Source organism: Peromyscus eremicus, chromosome 7 (assembly GCF_949786415.1).
Source record: "Peromyscus eremicus chromosome 7, PerEre_H2_v1, whole genome shotgun sequence".
Classification (NCBI taxonomy): domain Eukaryota; kingdom Metazoa; phylum Chordata; class Mammalia; order Rodentia; family Cricetidae; genus Peromyscus; species Peromyscus eremicus.
The window spans coordinates 50008698-50022915 of NC_081422.1; the positions used below are offsets into that span (position 1 = coordinate 50008698).

The 14218-nt window shown below is 39.2% G+C and overlaps 1 protein-coding gene across 4 annotated transcripts in view; it reads right to left on the reverse strand.

Moving 5' to 3' along the window:
- The window catches only part of Scaper (S-phase cyclin A associated protein in the ER), a 366393-nt gene that overhangs the window by 73927 nt on the left and 278248 nt on the right, over positions 1 to 14218 (reverse strand). For all 4 annotated transcript variants that reach the window (XM_059267924.1, XM_059267922.1, XM_059267921.1 and 1 more), the window contains exon 25: positions 13543 to 13666. In XM_059267924.1, the coding sequence (XP_059123907.1) occupies positions 13543 to 13666 (124 nt within the window). The remainder of the gene's footprint in view (positions 1 to 13542; positions 13667 to 14218) is intronic.

Here is a 14218-nt window from a genome sequence, read left to right on the forward strand (position 1 = left end):
TTAAGAATCAAATAACTTAATTCCTAGCTGACATCTAAAGGACTACCTACAACAGCCTAATAAATGGCGAAAGGCTAATGTCATAGTAAAAAGTGCACAACACTAAACTTCATTTGATGTAACCGAAGGGTGAGGAGAGAAATGAGGTACAATGAGGAAAACATATATGTATGATATATGGAATGCTGGCCTCTATGCTAGCATATCCTATCAGAGGCCTCAAGACAACTCAACTCCTAAAACAATGAAGAACAGCAAAGCAAGAGACTGAAAGAACAATGTGTTAAGAAGCAAGGAGATAGATGAGTTCTAGTTGGCTTAGTCTGCATGAATTTATCTCTTTATTCTTTATTTTATATTGCATTGCTATGGGCCTCATAAATGTTATGTAAATTCTTTTCTCTGGAACTACATTTCATCTTGCTTCTCCCTAATGGTTAGTTTATATAGTACAATATAAAATCTAAGAATTGGTATAGCTATGACCATAATGAAATACAGAATTATCTCAGCATCATAAACACACCACTTTATAATGAGTAACATATGCTTTCTTTTCATTTTCATCTAGCAACTAACCTACTTTCATGTTTATATAAAATTTTGTTCTTTTTGATAGTGTTATGTAAATAGAATAATTCATCATGTGACCTTTTGAGATTGGCCTTTTGATTCAACAAGTTGCCAAGAGGCTGTGCATATGAGTAGCTCCCTAGTGTTTACTGAATAGTATACCACACGATGGATGTACCAAAGCTTAATCATTTCTCATTAAAGGATATTTTAGTTGCTCTAATTTTAGGACAAAAAGTCAGACCACTCACATTTAATATAATTACTGATGTGAGGGTTTATACTCATCACTTTATTCTTTGTTCACTCTAGGTATGGTTTGCTCAGTTTATGGAATCTATACATTTATATCTTTTGGTAATTTGGGATAGTCTCTGTTTTTAATGAAGTATGTTTTTCAGTCTTTTCTTTTTTCTCCTCTCTGTGTCTGATGACATAAATGTTAGATCTTTTGTTACAGCCCTATAAGTCCCTGAGACATGATTCATTTATTTAAGGTATATTTTCTCTGCTCTTCAGATTGAACACTATTAGACTGTTCTGTTTTCAAATTCATATTTTCATTCTCTACATTCTGTTGTTAAGGCTATACACTGACTTTAAACATTTTGTTCACTGTTAGTTTTAGTTGTGTTTCCTTTTAATTCTTCTCCATTTTGTATTTCTTTGCTAAAATCATTTTCATTTGCTTGTACACAGGAAGTATTTTTATTTTTATGGTGTCAGACTTAAAATCTTTGTGTGAAAACTGTAGCATCTACCATTTGTCTTTATTGGTTGAGATTTTTCTAGTTCTTGGTATATTGAATGATTTTATTTTCATTGTACCTTGCAAATTTGGGGTATATTATGTTATAAGGTTATGGGTCCTCTTTAAATCTTGTATTTCAGGAAGTATCTTTCTGGCGTGCTGGGAGTGGGGCAAGAAATGCCATCTCATTACTGTCAGATGAGGGTGAAAGCCCAGGTTTTTCACTGGCCTTTATTGATAGTGGTGAAGGTGCCTTGTTATTGTTGGTTAAGATAGGACTCCACATTAGTGCACAGGTACAGCATATCACTTCTTCTTAAGTTGTCTTCACAAGACAGAGACTGGGTTTGCCACCAAGGACATGATGTAACCTTCACTAGTATCTAACTTGATCCCTACTGATGAATCCTGGAAAAGGGGAGAATCTGTGTGGTTCCCATTTCTTCATTTATGAAAATGTGTATCTGTAAGACACAGAACAGATCAGTGATTGCCAAGGGCCAGGGAGAAAAGGTGACATAGACTTCAAAGGGGGAGTTTGCAGGTAATGAAATTGTTCTGGATCTAGAATGGTTCTCCAGTAGGTAGGCCTTTGGATATGGCTTTCTAAACTCAATGTTTTCAGCAATTCATAATAATTCATCCATGTATTTGTGTATATCAACACTTCATTTCTTTTTATTGCTAAGTGCACAGATATATCCTAATCTGTTTATAAATTTACTTGTTGATAGATATGTATATTGTTTAGCATATTTAGCTATTTATAGCTAAGACTGCTAAGATCACCCTTGAATAAGTCTTTGTGGAGAAATGTTTTAGCTTTTCTTGGATAAATAGCTAGGAGTGGGATTGCTAGGATGTAGCTAGGTAAGTGACATTTTTAAGAATCTTCCCAACTTAAAGCATGCTTTGTTTTTTGTTTTAAATACAGGGATCTGTTAAACTTTACTGCCAAGGTTTAAGAGAAAGCAAGTTGTCTTTCAAGGAACAGGAATGCTAGAGCACGGCTGTGGTTAAGACTCTGAATCACTGAAGTCAGAGGTGCTAATGAGACCCAATGTTTCTGATTTTCCCTCTAAAAGAGTGCTGCTTTCACAGGTGAGAATGAGTTGGACTAGAGTAGAGGCTGACCATAAAGAATGCAGTTAGCCCATTCTCACGTCTCATAAAACCCCAAGAGGTTCAGGAAGGGCAGAGAAACAGGAACTTAGCTGTGTGCATGACCACTTTAGTGTCTGCTTTTACTATTTACCTTTCATTTACTAGAAAAACAAGGTCGACTGCTTTGTGCCCTGCTACATCTCCACACGAACACCATGATGCTGGGCTGGAAGAATCAGGAGGGCAGGCAGAAGCTGCATTATTACAGGTGCTAGGGAAGGCCTGAGCAGCATTGTCTGTACTCACTCTTGTCATTTCCACTCAGCCTCCACACCAGACTCACTTGTATTACTCTCTTCTCCATCCCATTTGACTTACTCAGGCCTGTCTTCACTGTTTATTCGGGTCTTCCTCTTAGACTTCTATTTTTTCTCTCCACTGCACTTCCTAAACATGTATACATGTGGACCTCTGTACAACTCTTAACTTTCTTAGATTCTTAGTTTTTATTTCAGCTTTCTTTCCTAGTTTTTCCTTCTGGATAGTGGCTACCAAGCCTTCTAATCCCAGCTATGCTAGCTAGGGGTCAACTAAACTATCCTGACACTGGTGACAGCCTCTTACGCTGAGCTGTAGTTTGCTGCTTAAAGCAAGACCAGCAACATCCTACCAGAAGATACCTCGACATTACCTATTTCCATCTGGGTACTGGGACTGCCTGTCTTTCTGTGTTCTAGTTAGTTTTTATCATCAACTTGACATAGCCTAGAATCACCTGAGAAGAGGGAACCTCAAATGAAGAACTACCTTGATCAGATTGTCCTATAGTTGGCCTCAAACTCACAGAGATCCACCTGCCTCTGCCTCCCAAGTGCTAGGATTAAAGACATACATCACCATGCCCAGCTCTAAATTATATTTCTTTATATTTCAAATATATCTCATGTAGATAATAGCTGGGTCCTTCTTTTTATCTGTTTCACTGGTTTTTGCATCCTAACAAGGGTAAACATTCTTTATATAGTTATTGTTACATTAGGACCATTGTTTCATTACTGTTTTGCTTTTCTCCTGTTTCATTCTCTAGTTCTTTCTGTTAAGTTTTGAGTGTGTTTAGGTGTAAGCTAATTTCAGTTTATCTATTGAGTTCTGAGTTATTTTGCTTGTGGTTGCTCTAAAGGTATTACTATATACAATCTTAACTTTCACTATACATTCTAAATTGATACTGTGAAACTTTGTGTAAAATGTAGAAAAATGGCCTGGAGAGATGTTAAGCTGCTCTTCCAGAGGACCTGGGTTCAATTCCCAGAACCCACATAATGTCCCACAACCATCTGTAACTTCAGTCCCAGGGGATTCAATGCCCTCTGTTGGCCTCTGAAGGCACTGCATATATGCAGCACGCAGACATACATTCAGGTAAAGCACTCATACACATAGAAATAAAATGTAGAAATACTGCAACTTCATAGGTTTACTTTTGGTTCCTGAATATTTATACTATGTAGGATAATATGCACACTATCATATGCAGCACAAATGACAAGTGTTATATAACCCTATAAGACAATGTTGAAATTTTTGCTTTAAGTCATGTTTTAAAAATTTAAGTAAGGGGCTGGAGAGATGGCTCAGAGGTTAAGAGCACTGGCTATTCTTGCAGAGGTCCTGAGTTCAATTCCCAGCAACTCTGGTGATGGGATGGCCAAACACCCTAATTGTCGTGCTAGAAACCTCATCCAACTACTGAGGGATCTGGATGCAGAGATCCATGACTAGGCCCCAGGTGGATCTCTGGGAGTCCAATTAACGAGAATGAGGAGGGTTTATATGAGCGAGAATTGTTGAGACCAAGGTCGGATAAAGCACAGAGACAAATAGCCAAACAAACGGAAACACATGAAATATGTACCAATGGCTGAGGAGTCACCAACTGGATCAGGCCCTCTGAGTGGGTGAGACAGTTGATTGGCCTGATCTGTTTGGGAGGCATCCAGGCAGTGGCACCGGGTCCTGTGCTCACTGCATGAGTCGGCTGTTTGAAACCTGGGGCCTATGCAGGGTCCCTTGGCTCGGCCTGGGAGGAGGGGACTGGACCTACCTGGACTGAGTCCACCAGGTTGATCTCAGTCTGTGGGGAAGGCTTTGCCCTGGAGGAGATTGGAATGGGGGGCAGGCTGGGGGGGAGGTGAGGGGGGGAGGGGGGAGAACAAGGGAATCTGTGGCTGATATGTAGAACTGAATTGTATTGCAAAATAAAAATTAAAAAAAAAATAAAAATTTAAGTACACAGAATTTCCAGGTTTATTGATCTTCCTTCTTTCCTGAAGCACTTTCTTGTCTAGTTGTGTGTGTGTGTGTGTGTGTGTGTGTGTGTGTGTGTGTGTGTGTATGTGCTGTGGTGATTGAATCTGGGGCCTCACTACCAGTGAGCTACAACACAAGCGTAGTACAAGTTTGCTGGCAATGAATCTTGTGATGGATATTTTTAATATAAAAGTATTAAATACATATAAATATAATGTATAAATTCATAAAATTTCACTTTTACATTTATTTTAAGTTATTACAATCATGTGTGTGTGTATGTATGTGTGTATGTATGTATGTATGTGAGTGTGTATGTATGTATGTATGTATGTATGTATGTATGTGTATTGGGTAGGTCGCACATAGCACAGCATGCATGTGGAGGTCTCCTTCTTTCACCATATAGGCTCCAGGGATTGAATTCAGGGATCAGGTTTCACACCAAGAACCTTTACCTATGGTGCCTTCTTACCAGCCCTTGCATTTAGTTCTTAAGCATATCTTTGCAGATATATAAAGTAAGGATGATGATTTTTTTCCTTCAGCATGTTAAAGATGAATTTGTATCCCACTTACACTAGGTTACAACAGGTTATGGAACTCTGGTGAGCCTCCTACCTCACAATCTCCCATCTGTCTTTTGACATCATTGCCCTCTGACAGTCTTCTTTCTACTTCTGTCATTCTCTTCAATAAGACACACAGCTTGGTGAACATAAACCAGGCTTGTATTTTTGATGAAGGAAAAGGCAAGCTATATGAGACTGTCCAAGCAATTGCCACATGGTGAAGAAAGAAGGAAACAAGATGCAGCCGGCATCAGGAAGAGTACAGTTCCCTTCAGCACTGATATTTCTGCTCCCCTGTAATTAACTATGGAGCCCTTGCTCTGGTTGTTCAGGATAAAGAAAACAATGTGGTGACCAGAGAGCTCCAGGCCTTGTGCTAAAATGAAAATCCAACAGGCACCTGGATGGGTCTGCACATGGTTAAGTGAAAAACAATCCCCTGTTCTAAGACTGCACTTAGGTTTCCTTTGTTTGAATCCAGGACTTTCCTGTCACCTGAAAAGCCCAACAACTTCTTTGGTTCAACAGTATCATATCAGTTATTTTAGGTTTGTACATCACTTTTCAATTAACAACCCCCTCAGCTCCAGAAAACACATACATATGATTTGTCAGCATACTTTCTTAATATTTCAAAAGAACAGGTGAGTATGAATCAGAAATAAGACAGCTAATAAATATTTAATGCAGTTAAAACCACAATGAACCATCAAAAATTATAACTTTTAATTAAATGATTCTTTACCATATCCTACTCAAGTGACAATATTAAATATATAAAATCAAAGTCACAAAATTTTGATGTTTCATTTGTGTATTTAATAAAGTAAGGACACAACTGATTTCATAGGAGAAGTATTGGACAAGCACTTAGGAGATTAGTGTTCAGTTCATGATTCTGCATGTAGGTAGCTCTGTGATCCCTTCTCCACATCAACCTGCTTATCAGACTGTTGTACCTCTCAGTTGTTGTACCTGCTCAACATCAAATGCCTATCAGTCAACTGTTTACAGCACTGAGTAGCACCATCAATGTTCTGTGTAATGGCATAAAATGCATAACAAATTAGTCCCCTTACAAATCTTTAAGTATCTATTACAATACTGTTAATTTATATATGCATGGTTGTGAAACATATCTAGAAATTTTCCTCACTCATGACTGATGTTCTGTTTATTTAAACACATCTCATTGTTTTCCCCTAAGAGTTTGATTATTTTTTTTGATACTTCATATAGCTAGAATCATGTAGTATTTTATTTTGTTTGATGTGTTATGATTTGAATCTGAAATATTCTAGATATGCAGTTGTGTTTAAACATGGGGCCATCAGTTGGTAGAACAGTTTTGGAAGGTTAAAGAACATTTAGGGTGGGCCCTGATCTCACTTCCTGTCCATTCTTTGATTCCTGCTCCCATGCCTTCTTCCCTATTGTGATAAACTGCATCCCTTCAACCTGTAAGCCTAAATAAATCCTCCCCAGCTTATCAGGTATTTGGCCACAAGAATTAATTTCACTTAGAACTAGCCATAATGTCAGGATTCATTCATGCTGTAGCTTTTTAAGGCTTAGTAATGTTCTTTTCTTTGTTATATATTACTTTAAAACCTACTCATCTACTGATGGGCATGTGGGTTATTCCTACCTCTTGGCTTTGTGAATATGCAAGGAACATGACAAGGTAAGAATTTATTCAAGATCTCAATTTTAATTCTTTTGGATAAATGCTCAAAAGCTATGATCATATGGCAGTTCCATTTTTTTTCTTCATTTTATTAGGGACATTTGTACTGTTTTCCACAGTGGCTGTATCACCTTACATTCCCAGTGGTGCATAGGGCTTCCAGTTTAGCCATATCCTTACCAGTAACTGCTCTTTTTTATTTAAAAAGGCAATTATGGACATCTTAACAGTGTAAAGCAATACATCATTGTGGTTTTTTGTTTGTTTGTTTTTTGGTTTTGGTTTTTTCAAGACAGGGTTTTTCTGTGTAGCTTTGCGACTTTCCTGGAACTTGCTTTGTAGACCAGGCTGGCCTCGAACTTACAGAGATCCGCCTGCCTCTGCCTCCCAAGTGCTGGGATTAAAGGCATGCACCACCACCGCCCGGCATCATTATGTTTTTGATGTGCACTTCCTTGAGGATTAGTGATTTAGATAATCTTTTCATATACCTGTTGTCTTTTAATATACCTTCTTTGAAGGAATGTTATTTAAGCTCCTGATTTAAATTTATAGCTCTTTTTTTTTTCTTGATGGAGCTTGGAATCTGTTGTGGGATCACTACCCTACAATTATCCATGCATTTATTATATTCTTCACTTCTAAATCTGCTTGGTTCCTTTAAATATGTTTTATCTATGTTGATATTCTCATTTCCCCATGCAATGTCTTCTAGAGTTTATAAAGCATCTGTATGACAGCTGTTTTTTTTTTTCTTGTCTGTTATTCCATGTACTTCTGTTTCCTTACTTGTTAATAGATTTAGTTGGTTCTTTAGTTAGGCTATGTTTCTGTTCCTTTGTGCATTTTTGTAACTTTTGATGAGCTTTGTGAACTTCACAAACTGCCTCCTCTCCCAGACTAGCTTCCAACTGGAAAGACTCTCAAGGATAATAAACTGACACAGAGACTGTGAGCCCTGAAATCTCTCTGGGAGGACATAAAGCTCTTTGAATCATGTGGATACCCTGTCAGGATGAAGGGAGATGCTTTTTAAAGCAGGAACTTATAATCTCTGAACATTCTCTGGTTGTAATGTACTAAGTTTCCTTGCTCTCTCTGCTTCTCAACAACATCCAAAGTAGGCTTGCTTCCATTGAGAACCCCAAGAGAAGACAAATGTGTTCCATCAGGGAGTTCACTGAACCACGGGCTCCACTCTTCTTTCTAACCCCTTCCAGAAGAGCTTAGAGTCGAGTGTCTTCTGCTCACAGCCTCCACGGCATCATGATTCCTGGGTGCTACAGCTAGTTGTCTCTTGTGCTGTTTGGATTCCGTACTCACTCCCATCAGGCCATGCTGGTTCTTTCCAAGCACTTGGGTACAGAAAGACAGAAATCAGCTTGCCAGCAGTTCTGTCTCCACGTCTCTAACTCTGTTCTGGAAAAGCAGTGAGGCAAACCGCTCTTCCTTGGCACTGAGCTGTGGTGGCCTGACAAACTATAATCATGGGTAAAGTGAAGCTCTTTTTACTTGCTTCAGTCTGACTCTTCGGTCAGGCTGTATGGTGTATTTTAATTTCCTAACTGGTTTCTGGATTTCTCATAAAGGTATACTGGCCAATATATTAAGTCAGTGTCTCTGTTGGGGAATGAAATCTCAGGCTTCCTATTCTGCCATCTTGCTTTTTTTCACTGGTCTTTTTATTACCTTCCAATGTGTTTGCCTAGATTCCTTAAGGAGACATATAAAATTTCCATGCTCTGGAGTGAACTACGCTTAAGAGAAGATGCTTAATTACTGAATGATGAAAGCAATCCATTTTAATGTAAAACCTTTCGTGCTTCAATAAAGATACTACACCAGTATTGGCTTCTATTCTTAGGAGAAACTTGTCTTATGAACTAGTTTTTGCAGAGCTCCAAATAAATTTCCATAGAGCATATCCTCAAAATACAACTTTGCATTAACATTGTAAGAAGTATGTACTTTTATAGTGTTACAGATATTGATTTATATTTTTAAAGAATTAAAAACCTCAGAAACTTCATTCATATTCCAGGCATAGTCAAATCCACCTTCTCAAAATGCCCCAAGATACAATAGCTCTTCCATTCATCAGATATAACAAGCTGCTGGGCACTCATCTGGGTCTCATGGACTGCCTGGCTCTGGTTACAGAACTGCTTACAGAGAATATCTGAAATCTTGTCATTTCCTCTCTTCTCAACTGCGGGCTTCTAGAATAAGGACTTGTGTAAAGTTTTGTACCTTTGTCATCAGAACAGTACTAAAGAGGTAACTGAAATGAAATGTATGTGTGCTAGAGCAAATTCCAAGCAGCCACAAGGGTAGAAAAATGTCTTCTAAAGCATTTGGATTTATCAAGAACCATGAAGGCTGAAGTACTCAATAACTGTCTTATAAATTCTACTGGGTCATAATTAGCTTCTTTTCTTCATTTTTCCATCACATCTGAACAATGTGCTGGTGACTACTCTTTATCCCTTATTTAAGGGGTAGTATCAACTTAGTGGTCCATATTTCAGTTATAAGTACATGAAAACCATTTACCAAGAAAGACAGAAATGCAGTCAAATTCACAAATTATTACCAGAAACATAAAAGTCACCACCAGCATCCATCCCTAACTCACACCTTTCTTTCTTCATTGCTACAAAACCAGTCACAGCACTGGGCAACTGACTGCTATAAGATCACAAGCCTAAAAGGAACAGAAATAATCAGTATAAGGAAGGAGGGCTAAAATGTGTTTGACAAAACAAATGTCCCTGGATCCAAACTGAGGAAAATGAATAGAGCAGAATAAACACATGATGTGACAAAATCTATTACTGCAAACTTAAAAGTGTTTCTGAGGGATCACAACAAGGGACTGTTTAAAGAAACTAAGGCTTCCAAAGCGAGGAAAATAAGCTACATAACCAGACCTTGGCTGATAGCTGCCACTGAATAAATGATAGCTATTATGAGGAGCTAAGAGCCAGCTCAAGTGCCCTTAGTGATGGACCAGGTAGAATTACTGAATGTCTTCCTTCATAGTTCCACAGCTCTCTGCAAAGGATGTCATCTTAACATTTCTCTATGATAGATCAAAGTTTGTGATTCCCCCAATTCAAATGAATTTTAATCTGCAAAGCTGATATATGCATGTGAATTGTTTGCGAGGTTGTTAGTTTATACAGGCAGAGCCCTCAGGAATGGGATCAGTGCCCTCCTAGGAGGCAGGTAAGGAGTGCTCCTCTGCCATATGAGGCCTCTGCAGCATAGAAGAGGATCTGCACAAGAGCCTGAATATGTTGGTACCTTGACTGTAGACATCTAAGCTTTTAGAACTGTGAGTAAAAAATTCTCCAATGTATAAAAGCTACACATCTGTAGTATTCTCATAGCTGCTCAAGCTAAGACATCATCTATCTTACTCCCTATGCAGGGATTTCCCAGAAGGCTGGGATCATAGTTTTGTTTCACTGTCTCATACTGTTTTTATTAATAAAGTTTTTCCCCCTTATGGATCTAGAAAAAATCATCCTGAGTGAGGCAACCCAGACTCATAAAGACAAACATGGTATGTACTCACTCATAGGAGGATACTAGATATAAAACAAAGATGACTAGACTGCTACTCACAACTCCAGGGAGGCTACCTAGAAAACAGGACCCTAAGAAAGACACAGGGATCACCCAATGACAGAGAAATGGAATGAGATCTACATGAACAACCTGGACATGAGTGGGGGTAATGAAGGGCGAGGGTCGAGGGAAAGAGAGCTTGGGGGAGCAGGAGATCCCAGCTGGATCAAGAACAGAGAGGGAGAACAAGGAATAAGAGACCATGATAAATGAAGACCACATGGGAATAGGAAGAAGCAAAGTGCTAGAGAGGCCCACAGAAATCCACAAAGATACCTCCACTATAGACTACTGGCAATGTTTGAGAGACAGCCCGAACTGACCTACTCTGGTGATAAGATGGCCAAACACCCTAACTGTCATGCTAGAAACCTCATCCAATGACTGAGGGAAGCGGATACAGAGATCCACGGTCAGGCCCCAGGTGGAGCTCCAGGAGTCCAATTGGCAAGAAAGAGGAGGGATTGTATGAGCGAGAATTGTTGAGACCAAGATTGGAAAAAGCACAGGGACAAATAGCCAAACTAGTGGAAACACATGGACTATGAACCAATAGCTGAGGAGCCCCCAACTGGATCAGGCCGTCTGGATAAGTGAGACAGTTAATTAGCTTGAACTGTTTGGGAGGCACCCAGGCAGTGGGACCAGGACCTGTCCTTAGTGCACGTATGAGCTGGCTGTTTGGAGCCTGGGACCTATGCTGGGACACTTTGCTCAGCCTAGGTGAAGGGAGGAGGGGACTGGACCTGCCTGGACTGAATCTACCAGGCTGAGCTGAATCCCCAGGGGAGTCCTTGCCCTGGAGGAAATGGGAATGGGGGGTGGGCTGGAGGGAGGGGTAGGGGTGGGGTGGGGTGGGGAGAACAGGGGAATCCGTAGCTGATATAAATTAAATTATAAAATAAAAAATTAAATTAAAAAAGCATAAAGAATTAAGGTAATTTTTTCACTGTAAAATATTTTGTTCCTTCTTTCACAGCTTTAAAACCAATTTTATTCAGTTCCCTGTTCCATTTAAAGCAATGTCTCCTCTTCCATTATTTTATTCAGTTCCCTGTTCCATTTAAAGCAATGTTTCCTCTTCCATTATTGACAGAATGAATTCTTCCAAACAATTATAGTGTACAACTGAGGGAGAACATTGAGATTTAGTATTTTTCATCATTCTTACTTTAAAATAATTTTAGATCAACAAATGCATTATAAAAATAGTAGACCCAGTTAGCCCAGTGTCCCCTGCTATCAACAAAACCACAGTACAAGTACTGAGAGGAAGGAGTTAGGACGGAGTCAATAAAATGAACTGTTTATAAAACTTATATAAATCTCTCAGTTTCCCCACTGATCTCTCTTTTTGTTCAGAGTCTCATATTACATTTGTGGCTGTACCTCCTTAGTCTCCCCGTACAGTGACCGTTCTCACCTTACCCTGTTGAAAACTGTCAGTCAGTTATACTGTATAGGTGGTCCATGAATTTACATTTTACACCTAGATTTGACTCTTGACTCTGTTATTTTGATCTATGTATCCTTAAAGTCAGATTCTCAGGGACTCAAGTTTCTTTATTTGTGGAACAGGGAACAAAGACCTTTTAAGAATATTCTGAAAATTAAATGAGGCAATATAAATTATGTCTTTTTGTCTATTCTTGAAGAATTGTTTTTACTAAAATGTCTTACCCATATTTTAGTAACTTGTTTTGTAAATAAACCATGTTCAATTCAGCCTTTGATTCACACACATTGCCTCACTGCAAATAGCTGGTGTTATTGTCTGCATCTCTGCAAGCTGTCCTACGTTGCTCTCTCTAACTCTTGCTGGTATGTCTGTATATAAGGCTTCATAGTCACCTTTTGAGTTTTAATTTGTGACCAGTAATCAGAGGGAATTGATCTATCTATTTATAAATTCATTCAATGTTACACCAAATCTACTATCCTCTGTAGGATTAGACATAGTAATAAGTTACTTGTCATCATGGATTTTAGGACGGGTGGGAAAACAGATAAGTAAATAATTATGATTCAGTATAATCAGGTCTATGAGAAGTGATGTCTGGGATCACATAAAAAGCATTCTTAAACCTGGGGTTGGGAAAATAGATTGAGATTTCATGAAGTAGATGCTCTTGTGCCTAAATTAAGGCCGCAGACCGCAGAGGAAGGAAGGGAAAAGGGGAGCAGAGGTGTGGAGCTTAAGGAGAGCAATTAGAGCCGAGGAGAGTAAAAGCAAGCCGGCCCTGGGAAATCTCTTGTGTTGTAAACCTGCAGTGCCAATACCTCAGGGGCTCAGAAACCTCACCAGGAAACTTCTGCTCCCAGGGCTCTGAAGACTGCATTGACAGGCCTAAACCTCTGGATAGTATACTGAGCTTACCTCGTTTAACATCTGTGAATGAAGGTAAAATTTGAGGTGACAACTGGCTGCTTGCTCACATCATAAGTAGGTTTGCCCTTTCTGACAAAGGCATTTCCTAAATTTTCTTTTAAGTGTAAATGGCCATGAAAAGACCCCCTTTAATTGGCCCTTTTGACATATGCTGGTGAGAGGCTCTGAAGCTCTCTCAATTTTCTCTTGATAACACCCATTCCTGTGGCTGTGGAGGTTTGGCATTGGGTCCACCTGATTCCAGAGCCAAGTTTAACCTGTAAATTGCTGTTCTTCACAAGTGCTACATACCTCTTACTCATTAAATATTAGAATTTAGGAGACTTGGACACAAAATGTTGAAATAATTCAAGAGATTTCACTGTTAGTTCCTACTGTACGTTCTTAACCATCTTCACCTCCCAGTCCCCACTCCCCGCCTTTCCATATGGACAGTAAATAATAACCTGAATTCTTAGTTTTGGTCACAGGACTATTTCTCAAACCTTCACAGCTTCGTACTCAAGGCACTAATATTACATACCGTCAATTGGTGTATCAGGAGATCCATTAAGAAGGTAATCTTGTTACTAAACAGAACATCAGTGCAGTTTTCTGAACAGTTATTGCAGGTGAGGTTGTAAACATTGATTGCATTGCAGAGAGACCTAATAGGAAGGAAAACACCATTCGTAAAACCTGAGCAACTCTTCTCCCAACAATTTAAAATACATAAAGTCAATGGTACACAAGGAACAGGCATGAGATGGAAGTTGCTCTACAAACCCAAGCCAAAACCCATTAGGCCCAGGCCCATCAGTCAGACAGAAAAGGCAGCTATTTTTATTTAAGTGCAGTGCTCATAGTACCTAACAGTTCTTACCAATGTCTGTTAGTTACAGGGCAGACAATGCATAGAATTTCCCATTCTTTCTGATAATTTCACTTAAGATCAGACATCAACCAGGAACCTCGGTTTTTTAAATAACACCCAGAAAAAAAGACTGCCAAATTGCCTGTTGCCAGGTCAGTTGGTCCATGACAAGGCAGCTGAAAAAACAGTGTAGAGAGACTGGAGCTATTCAATCCCATGAGGTGAGACCTACAGGTTTCTGGGAAGAGAGTTCTACACTGTTTGAAGAGGTATGAACATGGATCTGGTCCTGGGCAGATGAAGACTTCTTTCCTAGAGGGTCCAAACTGGTCACGGACCCAAACAG